Source organism: Balaenoptera musculus, chromosome 17 (genome assembly GCF_009873245.2).
Source record: "Balaenoptera musculus isolate JJ_BM4_2016_0621 chromosome 17, mBalMus1.pri.v3, whole genome shotgun sequence".
NCBI classification, from domain to species: domain Eukaryota; kingdom Metazoa; phylum Chordata; class Mammalia; order Artiodactyla; family Balaenopteridae; genus Balaenoptera; species Balaenoptera musculus.
This window is the reverse complement of record NC_045801.1, coordinates 14,687,119-14,700,272: the sequence shown is the minus strand read 5'-3', so window position 1 is coordinate 14,700,272 and position 13,154 is coordinate 14,687,119. Positions and strand designations below refer to the sequence as shown.

At 43.4% G+C, this 13,154-nt stretch overlaps 1 protein-coding gene across 2 annotated transcripts in view; it reads left to right on the top strand.

The window, feature by feature from the left end:
- Positions 1-4,133, top strand: part of NSMCE2 (NSE2 (MMS21) homolog, SMC5-SMC6 complex SUMO ligase) — a 219,719-nt gene extending 215,586 nt beyond the window's left edge. The window contains exons 7-8 of one of the 2 annotated variants that reach the window (XR_005017026.1): positions 3,364-3,590; positions 4,001-4,133. Coding sequence is in view for 1 of the 2 variants with exons in the window: in XM_036830295.1 (XP_036686190.1) it covers positions 3,364-3,481 (118 nt within the window). In the remaining variant the exon portion in view is untranslated. Of the gene's footprint in view, positions 1-3,363; positions 3,692-4,000 lie in introns of those variants that run through there. The other variant, XM_036830295.1, reaches the window with a different exon arrangement.
- The last annotated feature ends 9,021 nt before the right edge of the window (positions 4,134-13,154 follow it).

The window sequence follows — 13,154 nt, the reverse complement described above, 5'->3', positions numbered from 1 at the left end:
GGGTGTTGCCACGCCTATCTTGTTCACCAGGATGTCGTGGGGATGAATGCACTAATGCTTATAGAGTGTTCTTTCTCCAGGGGAGGAGTGCCCTGATTCAGTATCATGTCATTATGACCTTGTCTTATCCTCTTTAGAGACTTGTGTTTGTTTATTTGAGACGGGGTGAGAAACAAGGTTCTCCTGCATCGACCTCTTCTCCGGGAAGCCTTCCTGGAACCCCCATTTGTGCTGCGCAAGGTGCCCCACCCCTGTGCTCCCACGACGCCTGCCTCCTGCCAGCATTGTAGGTGGGCCCGGTTCTTCTCCACAAGGTTCTAGAGAACGGAAGTTGTGTCCTAGAGCAGGAACCAGCTTATTGAGCACCTGAGTGAATTCCTGGACCGTTGTCGCACGCATCCTACTCATTCTCACAACAACCCTATGCTCTGCCTTCCTAGAGGAAGAAACTGAGGCCCATTAATGACATCAGTTGCCCAGAGTGTCACAGCCAGGAGGCTTGAGCCCAGGTCTTTTTCACCCTTGAGCCTGTAGTTATGTCTTTAGGCTGTCTGGCTCCCGTTGGGAGGGCTTTTTGGTTAATGCCTCTGTCCCCTGGGCTGATACCCTAAGTGAGCTCAGACCTCTTTGTGTGACACGGGTGGCCCTGGGATAATGTGCATGCAGCTCTGCAGCTGACTGGTGTGGTTAATCCCACCACACATTCTCAGAATGCTCTCATTTACTGACTAAAACCACTGATGTCATCAGGAAGTCCTCCCCACCCCACTCTCCACTTCCCTAAAACAGCTTATTCACTGTCTGACTATTGGTGCTAAAGACTTTGTTCTGTGAAGCGGGGGGACTACAGCCTGGCAGTCAGTGCGAATGATCAGTGGGTTGATAAGCGCTAACTGAGGGTCATCCCAACCACCGACTTCAGGTTGCATTTCCATGTCATGGAAGTTGAAGTGATGACAAATGCCTTTGCTGAAGTCAGGAAAGTGTCCATATCCTTTTCATAATCTCACCTTAGTTACTTTCATACTGAAAGAAAGAATTCACTTTGAGACAGCAGGGTGTTTTAAACCAGTGTAAAGCATTTCTCAAGCACCTCCAATCCTTCCCCTAACGCAAAGCCAAATCATCATACCTGGGCCAAATCACCCCCATCATCTTTCATATGATTGCCTTTCTTTAATCACATTTTAACACATGTCCCCAACCATACAGGACACATTTCAGTATTTTAAATATAAATATTGTTAGCAAGCATATTATTCATTACATTGATTAATGCTCCTCTAATATAAAGATGCCTTGGTCCAGAAATCAAGACCAAGAAAAAGTTTCACTTTTGTGCTGAACTCTTGAGCTTTCTACTGCTGGACAAATTAGAGCTCCCATGATCTGCTTTCTTCCCCTTCTGGTTTATAGCTTTTGTCTTGAATTTGTTATTTTTGATCTGTGCTTTTTGGAGGGTTGTCTCAGATCACTGGGCCAGAGCTCTGTGTGGGGCAGGAACCTATATTTGTATTTTACAGCTGGGTGCTTAGAACTAGCACAGGGCCAATCACATAAAAGTGTCAAATGAATGCACGAATGTGCGCCCGTCTGCGTTGGAGGTATGCAATCTATAGACAGATCAGCAGCTTTCATCAGGAGACAGGTGATAGTCCTAGGAGATGGTGAAGGGAATGAAAGTTATTGAGCTCTGTGTTGCCTGGAGCCCTGTGAAATTGGGATTCTGCCCCTTTTGTAAATCTGAGGACACAGAGGCTCCAAAAGGTAAAGTGAGTTGCCGGTGGTCTCATAATAAGCAAGTAGGCAGTGGAGTTAGAATTCAGACCTAGGTTGACTTGACTCCAAAACTGGGCACTCTACTCTACCAGAGTCTGGTTCATGTTGAGGAGAAATCAGGTGACTTCATCCAGCCCACTGCCTTCAGAGGGGACCACATCCAAACAGAACCGTGACTCACCCACTGATTTCTTCAGCCACAGCTTTTCCCCTGAGTCCCCATCAACCCACTCAGTCTCTCCACTGCGAGGACTAGTGGGCATTTCAGAGGGAACATGTAGCAACCAGGACTCCTGCCTGACTCCATCCCAACCCGGTTTTCCAGTTGTCGCCATGGAGATGAAGGGTACCACCAGTCCCCTTCGGCTCGGGCCAGACTCTGCACAAAGCTCAGCTCTTTCCTTTACCCTCCACATCGGGTCCATCAGCAGGTCCCATAGGTTCTATTTCCGGCTGTATCCCAGAGCTGCTCACCGCTACACCCTCGTCCAAGCCGCCCTCTCTCTGCTGGCTGTTGCACAATCCCCCTCTCTTCCCTGCTTCCCCTTTGCCTGTGTTCTGTATTAAACAGCCAGGGTCATGTTTTGTAAATGTAAGCCAAATCCCATCCCTCCCCTATCTCCACCCCTCCATTGTTTTCATATTTAAAATAAAATCCAAAGCCCCACACGCCCTCCAACCAAATCTCCAAATGCCCTCCCTCTTGCCCTGGGCATTCCAGCCACACTGACCTTGCTCTTACTCCCGGGCACCAAGCGGCTATCTCCTCGACTTCTACACATGATGCTGCCCCAGCCCAAGCCTCATGCAGCCCTTGTTCTAGATAAGACCTCCCAGTGAGCCTTGCCCTGACCCCCTCTAGATAAGCCCCTTAGCTCACACTCTCTCCCTTGACCCTCCTCTTTAGCCTTTGCAGCACTTAATGCCGCATGAACTCACAGCAAGCATCTATGCGGTTGAGTTAGCGAAGATCTGTCTCCCCCACTGGAAAGTGAGTGCTGTGAAGTGGGCATTGCCCTGCCCCCGGTGCTGGACAGGCCCTGGCGCAGGTGGGCACCCGGTGAACAAATGAATGAGTGCACATTGGTCCTGATTTTTCAAGTGTGCTCCTTTTTTGGTAAAATGTCCTGCCTTAAACACTACTCAGCCATAAAAAAGAATGAAATGTTGCCATTTGTAGCAACATGGATGGACTTGGAGGACATTATGCTAAGTGAAATAAGTCAGAGAAAAACAAATACTGTATGATATCGCTTATCTGTGGAATCTAAAAAATACAACAAACTAATAAAACAAAAAAGAAGCCAACTCACAGATACAGAGAACAAACTCTAGTGGCTATTGGTGGGGAGAGGGAGGGGGAGGGGCAAGATAGGGGTGAGAAGAAAAAAAAGGGGTTATTATGGGATCATATGAAATCACCTGTGTGAAACTTTTGAAAATTGTAAAACACTATAGAATTTAAAGAATCTTTCATTCAATTAAAATAAAAAATGCCTTCGTTTAAATTCTTGCCCGTGAGAGAAGTTTATGCTGAAGGCGTTAAGGTGAAGTGGCCTGATTTGATTTTCTCATCCCTCACAGTTGCCCGAAAATTGGCTGTAGCCACACAGACGTGAGAATGTCTGATCTCATCCAGGATGAGGTGCTGAGAAGGGCGATTGAGAGTCACAACAAGAAAAAACATCGTCAGTCCAACTAGGAAGAGCCCCCTGCCTGCAGGGAGCTCCACAGCCTACCTCCTACCCCAGCCATCTGTAGAGAGCGATGCTTGTCAGAGCATTTCGACTGGCTGCATAGCATACTTTGGGGTAAAATTGAAGGAAGCCTTTTTCTATGTTACAGTAAACATTCAAGCATATTATATTGTTTATTTTTAAGTGTTCTGCAATTTTAAATAAAACTTGGATTATCTGTGTGTGTCCTATCTGTGTGCCTCCCGAGGTGTAAATGCTTCCAGTGGTAAAGCCTGGGTGGTGCCAGACTTCTCTATTTCTAATCCTTCAGACTGTTTTTTATTATAGTTTTAACAGAAAAAATGTCTTGGAAGGCATGTTTGAAATGCAAACACATAGCAACACCCCCAACTGCAAGCATTTTCTATCAGGATAGTAAAGAATAGCATGAGAGTGTAAAGCAAAGCCAGCTCCCTTACCTATATTTACTTTGTATATTGACAGTTCCAAATATGTAAATGCTTTTGTCATTCTGATGGGCACAGAATGCTCCAGTAGCTGGCTTATCAGTGCGATGATAATTGATGCCATAATGGAAACTCTGCTGCAGCCTTCTGAGATCCTGAAGCGTCATCGGAAGCAACCACGTCCTGGCTGTTCTCTGCCTTGCTCCGTGGCTTTCGGTAAGTGGCTTCAGCCCCCTGGGGCTGGGGGGTCTTCAGCCACGAAATAAAGATATTGAATAAGATGTTCTGTACTGTCCCTTCAGCCCCGAAAGTCTGTAGACTTATGACCAGCAGGGTCTTTAAATTGAATAACATTGATTTATATTCCATTTGTATAAAAAGTGCTAATCGATTCATAGTCTCCATAGCAGCCTTTTATCAACTAGAATAATCAATTAAACCTAACAAAGCATACCCTGACTACACTAGGAAACCAAGAATAACTAATAATGGCTAACATTTATTGAGCACTTACTGTATACCGGGTGCTATTCGAAGCACTTTACATATATATTAACTCCTATCATTTTCACAGCCTGATGAGAGAGGTACAGTTATTATTCCCACTTTACAGATAAGTAAAACGAGGCACAGAGAAGTGAAGTGACCCGTGGAAAGTCACAGAGCCAGTAAATGGCTTAGCTGCGATGGGAACTTAGATCATCTGGTCCCGGGGTCTGGATTCTTAATCGTATGCTCTCCTCCTCCCTATCGATTTATTTAGAATCTAAAAATATACTCCAAGTCCACATTTAAAAATGGAACCTTTTGTAAATAAACAAGCATATACATGTTTGTGCAAAAAAAAAGTTCACTAAAATGCAGGAAGTAACTGGATTTGATATCTAATAGGCAGTAAAGGCCATGAAATAATAACACACTTGAGTTTCAAAGCATAGTCTAAAATGGCACAATTAATTTGGAAAACACTTTCATGAAATTCAGAAAGGAGTATGACATTCAGTTGTCTACAAACTAAGTAATTTTGCATTTCTTAAGATGCTTTACCTGAATCAGACTTCCAGAGGAAATGATTATGTTTAAGCCAGAACAAACATACTTTTCATGGAATGTGGTTCTTTTGTGAAATAATTTGTTTCCTAAACAGATAGGGGCAAGCATGAAATGCTTGCCCAAGGTTGGATTTGCATTTTCCCCTACTCTTTCTAAAGAGAATTCTGGAATATTGGTGTGGACACTGATATCGGTTAGAAAAATGCAAACACCATTCTACTACGGAAAAGGTATTTGTATCCTGTGACATTTTTCCTTCTTTAGTCTCCAGAAACATATACTTGTCCAGCCAATTAACGAATTTGAAGTTTATATAAAACTTATTTTTATCTTTGAAGATTCACCATTTGGTTGTCATTATCAATCTGGTATATTTGTTAAGTTGCTATTACAAGAGTTTTCCAAAAAAGTGAAACCTTTTCTTCAAATGAAATCGTATTTGTCTTACTGAGAAACCCAGTAATAATATGACAGCTGAAAGGGGAGCAGTTCTAGTCAAAGAGGAGGTGGGAGTTCCATCCCCTTTTCCCCAGGGCAGCCCCAGTCTTATCTGAGATCACCCAAGTCCCCATGAGTGACATTTGAGAACCGCACCAGATATTGTAGCTAAATCATTTCTTCGGATGACTGGTTTAGGACTTGGATAATTGTGTGAACATGGCATTTTAAAAAAATTGCTAGTTCCTTTAAGAAATTTCCAATTGAGTAAGTTTAAAACATTACCACAAACTCCAAACAATAAGATGATTTCTCTCTCACCTTATATAGAAGTTCAAACATGGAGTGTCCAGTTTGAAGCAACTCCTGCTGGGAGCACTGCTCCCAACTGAACATGCCCCAATTCAAGTTTTCTGTGAGGACAGAGAAATTACAGGACTGGGGGAACCGAGGCCACTGGGAACTGATCGCTGGCCACACACCAGGCTCAGGTCTAAGTGCCTTAAACATATCACCTAAGTGAATCCTCCCTACAACCCTAGAGGGAAACGTTATCACCCCATTTTACAGATGAGGAAACTGAGGCTTGGCGTCATTAAGTCATTGGCCTGAGGTCACTGGCTTGTGAGTGGTGGTGGTAGAGCTTTTACTGGGATGGAACCGTGAGTGCAGAGGGAGTGCTCTCACCCACTGGGCTCCCGCTGGGCTCCCTGCCCCAGGGCCGTAGAGGATGCATAAATGATCAGCAGACCTGCACTTCTATCCCATCTTCCTTATTTCTGCTCCTGAGACCGCCATTTCCAGGGGAGGGGGCACCGTTTTCCAGTCATCGGTGCATTTTGCATAGCCCAGTGCTCCTCCCCTCCTCCCCTCTGCAAACACCCCACCAAGTCCAGGCCCTCCCTCCTGGCTTCACACTTAGACTGTTTTCTAGCCTTCCAGCTGGTCTCCCACCTCACATCTGCCCCCTCCCATGTTAATCTACTAGAATACTGATTGGGTAATTCTATATCCTTTCCTACCGAATGAACTTCAGGCCTGGCCTTCAGGATTCTACCCACAGACCAGCCCCACTTCTGTCTCCCCAACACTTCCGTTCACCTGCTCTCTTCATGGCAGGGTTTCTTCCAGAAGTAATGGCATATCCCTAACCAGCACATGCAGATGACCTTGGGCAAGTCACTTTACTGATCCAGGCCTCAGATTTGTCACATAAACGAAAAGATTTGGACTTCTTGCCAAGGTTTTCTTAAACCCTAAGATTCCTCTTCAGTGAATCAGTCCTATGCAAAGTATATGGCCCTTTTGAAGGAAAACAAGCTGACTTGGAAATTAGAGTATATTTGAACCCAATGTGTATGTTGCATCTTTAAGTATTTATTCAGCAAACACTTTTTAAGGCCCACTTTATGCCATGTTTTGTGTTAGTCACTTTGGATACAAAAATATTCCTTCCAGAGCGCTTCTTGTCTAGTTGGGGTAGACAGTTATGTAAAAAAATAAATTGCATAAAGGGTTATATGAGTGCCATGTATGGGGGACAGTAGCACAAAGAAAGGAAATACAGGAAAATTATTGAGTAAGTAAAAATTGGGTTTTAGTAAATCAGGTCACAAGATTCAAAAGAAGTTAATCAAAAGTTTGTGAAACCTTCTGATTGGGATATGGGGGATAAATCCTGAGGGTGGATGACCCAGTGGCACTGGAAATCTGTTATGTTTTGGAAATCTGCCTTCTATCTTGTGTCAAACTTTGTGGAAGGGAGTAACTATTCTGAAAAGAAGGCAGTTAAATCTGAGTGGGAACAGGAACTGTCATATATTGCTGGTGGAAATGCAAATTGGTGCAGTCACTGAAAAGTTTGGCTTTAAAAAAAAAATGTTAAACATGAATTCACCACACAACCCATCAATTCCAGTCCTGGGTATCTACCCGAGAGAAGTCAAAACTATGTTCACACAAAGACTTGTGTGTAAATGTTCATAAGGAACATGCTTTATAATAGCAAAAAAGTGGAAACGATACAGATATCCAACTGGTAAGTGGCTAAACAGAAGCGGTGGGTCCATACAAACGGAATACTATGTGGTTACAAAAAGGAATAAAGTATCAATGCTTGTAACATGGTTGAACATGATGCTGGTGAAAGGAGCCAGTCACAAAGATCAAATATTGTATGAATCCACTTACATGAAATGTCCAGAAAAGATAGCTCTATAAAGACAGAAAGTAGATTATTGGTGGCCTGAGGCTGGAGGTGAGGATGGAATTGCTTTGGGGTGAAGGAAATGTTCTAAAACCGGATTGTGGTGAGGATTACACAACTCTAGATTTATTAAAAGTCATTGAGGGCTTCCCTGGTGGCGCGGTGGTTGAGAATCTGCCTGCCAATGCAGGGGACACGGGTTCGAGCCCTGGTCTGGGAAGATCCCACATGCCGCAGAGCAGCTGGGCCCGTGAGCCACAACTACTGAGCCTGCACGTCTGGAGCCTGTGCTCCGCAACAAGAGAGGCCGCGACAGTGAGAGGCCCGCGCACCGCGATGAAGAGTGGCCCCCGCTTGCCACAACTAGAGAAAGCCCTCGCACAGAAACGAAGACCCAACACAGCCATGAATAAATAAATAAATAAATAAATAAATAAAATTAAATTTAAAAAAAAAAGTCATTGAATCCAACACTTGAAACAGGTGAATTTTATGGGGTATAAATGATATAAATCAGCTGAGGGGGGCACTGCTTTACAGGAGAGGGAGGGGAGGCCTTTCCTCCTGGCCATTTGAAAAGACAGGACGGCTATAACAGCCATTGATTTCCCCAGTTCAGCTGGTAACCACATCTCTATCAATATTCTGAGAAGCGATTTTGCATCTTAAAGATTAACGTGAAATAAAAAAGAGTTCTATTCAAGCCTCAAGAAATCCAAGAAAAAAGAAGCAATTACTTAAACAAAAAAATCTGTTAAGGGTTAATGAGAGGGTAAGATTAAATAGGATTGATAACAATAAGGAACTTGATTTTACCTATTTCTATGTCTTAATCTCCCAATTGTAGATTCATTTTATCCGCAGTGATCACTAATAGCAATCAATAGTTCTAATTAGCTACTTTTATTTTTTTTTTTAATATAATGGAGTGAAAACCCTGGCTAGTTCCTTTCTCTGTTCATCCTGCCATTGGGAAGGATGAAACTGAGTCCCCAAACACGACCCCGTAATCATTTAGTGGTTGGCAGAATGACCCAAACTTATAACAAGACCATAAACATTTATGACCACAAAAAGGAACATTTAGTGGGGATTTTTTTTCATGAACAAATACAGAATTTGTTTTAAAGCAAAAAGAAAAAGCAAGACACACTTACGAAAGGAAACGCAGCCCAAGGACCATCCTCCGTCATAACCAGAATACAAACCAGAAGTGCAGTGCTGTTAAGAAAGAAGTCAGAAGGCTGCTGGAATGTACGGGGAAAGCTGTCGTTCAGAGTCAGGGAAGACTCTGGCCGTCAGGCTTTGCGTGGGCCCTGAGCTGATAACGGCCCCCACGGTTCACAAGGAATGCGGCGACGCTGATGAGTCCAGAGATCAGCACAAACAAGGCTCAGGATGATGAAACATGGATGCTATGCTGGAAGGCACTGGGATGTTTTTGCCCACAGAGAAAAAAGACTGAGGCTTCTGTTTTACACAAAACATGGGACTTTTTGAAATATTGCAAGACAATTGACAATAAGCTCCATAAGAGGGCCAACTAAAAGTTCGTTGGTACTCAGAAGAAAAAAATTACTGTTAGCATCTCAGCACAAGAGCTCTCATCCAGGAAACCATGGATCCCCAGGAGACTGTGAATAAAATTCAGAAGGTTTACGAATTAGTACGGGGAGAAAAAGGACATCTTTACTTTTACTAACCTCTAATCGGAATTTGATTCCCTACAATTATGAATGCAGGCAATGAACTCCAGTAGAATTAACAGTATCTGTGACTTCATCACCAATAAAAATGACATTTTCACATAGCATTCTTGCTGCTGTAAAGATAAATTTATACTCATCTCTTCTTTTAAAATACAGTACTTAGTTTCCTTCTGACAATGATGGACTAACAGAAATTGGATTTACCTCCCACCTTTAACAACTAAAAACCTGAACAAAGTATGTATGAAATTGTGGTTTTCAGACATTGGATGCTGCCCTTGCTTCCTGCCTAAAGAGTTCCCAGGCTACCATAGAGGGAGAGGGACCTAGCTGGAGCCTGGAGGTCTGTCTGAGTTGAGGAGACAGAGTTGAAGATCAGGAAGGCCAAGTAGCTAGAATTCGCAGAGCAGAGAGCTGCTTGGAGACTGAGCTCTGGAGACCTGCAGAGGGTCCCCCTGGAGTCTTCAGCTGAGTCATCATCAGCTCGTGCCTGTGAGGAAACTACCTGAGGCTGGGAAAGAACCTCCCAGAGGATCAGCGGGAACAAAAACCAGAGCTCACACAGGCCCAAGATGTTCCTTCTCCCACCAGCCAAAGTGGGGCAAAGTTAGCCCTGGACTAAAGGATGCATTTATCTGCTTAACAGTGCTTATAAGCAAGCCTCAAAAGCAAGGGTAGGCAACTTTTTGTGTGAAGGGCCAGACAGTAAATATTCTCAGCTTTGCAGATCACTTGGTCTCTGTTGCAATCACTCAACTCTGCCATGGTAGCACGAAAGCAGCCACAGACAGTACGGAAATGAATGCTAGTGGCTGTGTGCCAATAAAACTTTATTTATAGACACCGAAAATTTAATAAAATTTTCACATCACAAAATATTCTTTTGATTTTTTTCAACCATTTCAAAACATAAAAACCATTCTTAGCTCATGAGCCATACAAAAACAGAAAGGGAAGCCAGATTTGGTCCCTGGACTGCCGGTTGTTGACCTTTGATCAAAAAGATTGAACTGTCTCTGATTAACAGTGTCCAGAAAAAGGCTCAAAGATATTTAAAAGAATATAAAAGAAAGAAAAAAGCCAGCACCCAGCAATGTTAAATTCACAATGTCTGGTATCCAATGAAAAAGTTCCAGGCATGCAATGAAGCAGGAAAATATGATCCATAATGAGGAGAGAAATTATTCAATAGAAATAGACCCAGAAATGACACAGATAATAGAATTAGTAGACAAGGGCATTAAAAGAGCTATCGAAAAATATACTCCATGTGTTTTAAAAAAGTAGAGGAAAGCACAGACTGTTGTGGAGAGACATGGAAGATATAAAAATGACTAAATCAAATTCCTAGAAATAAAAGAATATATCTGCAGTGAAAATTACACTGGGTGGGATTAACAGCAGATTAGACACTGTAGTAGAAAAGATTAGTGGGGTTGAAGATACAGCAATAGAAACTATTCAATGGAAACACAGGGAGAAAAAGGTCACAGAAAACAGTAAACAGGGCATCAGTGAGCTGAGGGACACCATCAAGCAAACTAGCACACATGTATTTGGAGCCCCCAAAGGAAGGAAGACAGATAGGAAGCAGAAAAAGTGAAGAAATAAAACACAGTACTTACTAAATCTGCTAGATCTCATTTACTGTGTTAAAAGAGAACCATATCTACTAGATCACAAATTCATTTTTCAAAATGGTTCCATAACTATATTTCAGTATTATTGGTTTCCTTTGTAATCTTATGCTTTTAAAAGCATTGTTCTAAACAGGGGTGGAACACTTCACTCAACCACCCAGGAGTCCAGGGCACGTTGAAGGTCTACAGCCCTGTGGACACTTGTACCTGTCTCTGTTGTGGCCCTCTCCCACAGTTCTGGGGCATCCTCTGGCGGGGTGTGCTGTATTCACACATCTCCAGCCCCTAACACAGAGCCTTGGCACCTCACAGATGCTCACTGATTAGTAAAGAGGACATGGAGAAAAAAAAAGACTGTTCTCTATGTCCTTGGAAGATTAAATAAGAAGGAGTATGCATAAATTAATGAAGATATATTTTCTCCCAGACCCATGGTAGTTAGCGTCTGTCAGAGTTCATCTGACACATTTCACATACATTATCCCATTAATCCTCCCAACTGCCCTGGATTCAGATAAGGAAACTGATGACCAAAGATGAAATCTTTTCCCAGGTCTCTGAGCTTGTGAGTGATGGGGCCGGGGTTGGAACCAGAACCCCCAAAGCACATTCTCCTGTGTCAGGGCTGTGGTTTGACAGGAAAGCACTGCTGGGTGAAGGCAGACCAAGTCCTGGGCCAAACCATGAAGTAAGTGTGTGAAGTCCCTGAGGGAACCAGCCTTAGTGGTTCAGATCCTCTCAGATGGAGTCCCCAGAGTCTTCTAACACTTGGGTCTAACTCCCTTTTATTAGGCCATGGGCCCTCAAGGAGGGGCGGTGGGTGGTGATGAATCAGATATTGTGAGAGGAGGTCCCAGCTCTTGGTCTTGCCTCAGCTTCTCACAAGATCTCTAACTTCCTTCAGAGGAGCCTTCAGGACCCCTTTCTTGATTCTGTTGGTAAGCAGTAGAGGGTGGGGTATTGGAGGCTGTATTTGTTTCAGGCTGCATGTCACCTCCATACAGCTTCGGAAGAGCACCCAGGTCTTGCCACCCGAATCTGGTTTCTATCCAAGACCAGTAAGTGTTTTCCTCCCTGCTACCCTTCACCAAAATGAAAGATAAGCTCCTACATCACTGGAATGATTCTTCTGCTAGAGGTAGAAGTAATACTATGAATATGTAATTCAAGGTTGCTTGGAATACAATCCAGCAAAAGTGTGGAAACTTCTCAGAACAGAGGGTCAAGCTTCAGCACCCCTGGGTGTCGGAGATGGTGGTGAGAGCTTCCTTGCACTTTATCTCATGCTCTCCAGCTGCACTGGGTACCTTCTACCTTGTGACTTATTGTGGTGTCTCATCTCCCTCCCTCGACTGCGTTCTGAGGGTGGACTCCACATCTGGACCATGTATATTCCCCAAGCTTCAAGGTTTCTCAAAGGGAGGGCCAGGAACACCGTTATCCAGGGATTTGAAGAGCTTGTTAAAAATGCAGATGACGACTGAGTCAGAATCCTGGGAGGCAGGTCCAGGAATCTGCGTTTTAACAAATTCTCCAGCTGATTGTGATTCACACTTCACGTGAGGACTGTAGGCATCTGATCTATAAGGAAAGGCCCAAATGAATTCATGTTGGGTTAATAAAGCCAAACAGAATGACATATGTATACACAGTAGAGCTACAGCTATCTAAATACCACATTCTTACGTCAAAAGCTCAAAATAAGACCACAGGTAAATACAAAGAGTTGTACATCTTTTTCTTTCTTTACTTTAAAAAAAAAAAAAATCATCTGCTGAGTTGAAAGCTTGATGACCCACTTCATCCTGATTCTATGCGTCATGCCCTCCCTGCCATTTCAGATTTCACTACACAGACTCTTTTTAATTGCCCCACTTGGTGGCATCTGTTCATCTCTATCCCCCAGGGCCCCATATACTGTAAAGTCTCAATTAAACCAAAACAAACAAAAAAACCATCTTACTCGCTTTCCCTTACCAATCTAACTTTCATACACGTTGAAAGCTTGGGAATGGACTAATGTGGTTCCAGAGAGAGAAATCTCTAACCCTCCCCTCATCTGGATCTAGGCTTGGTCCATATGTTTGGCATGAATATTGGATTCTCCAAGAAAGTAGTGTTTCCCAAACGCCAATAGTTCAAGCTCCTCCATTAGTTTTGCCACACTCTCATCACCTGTACTATCA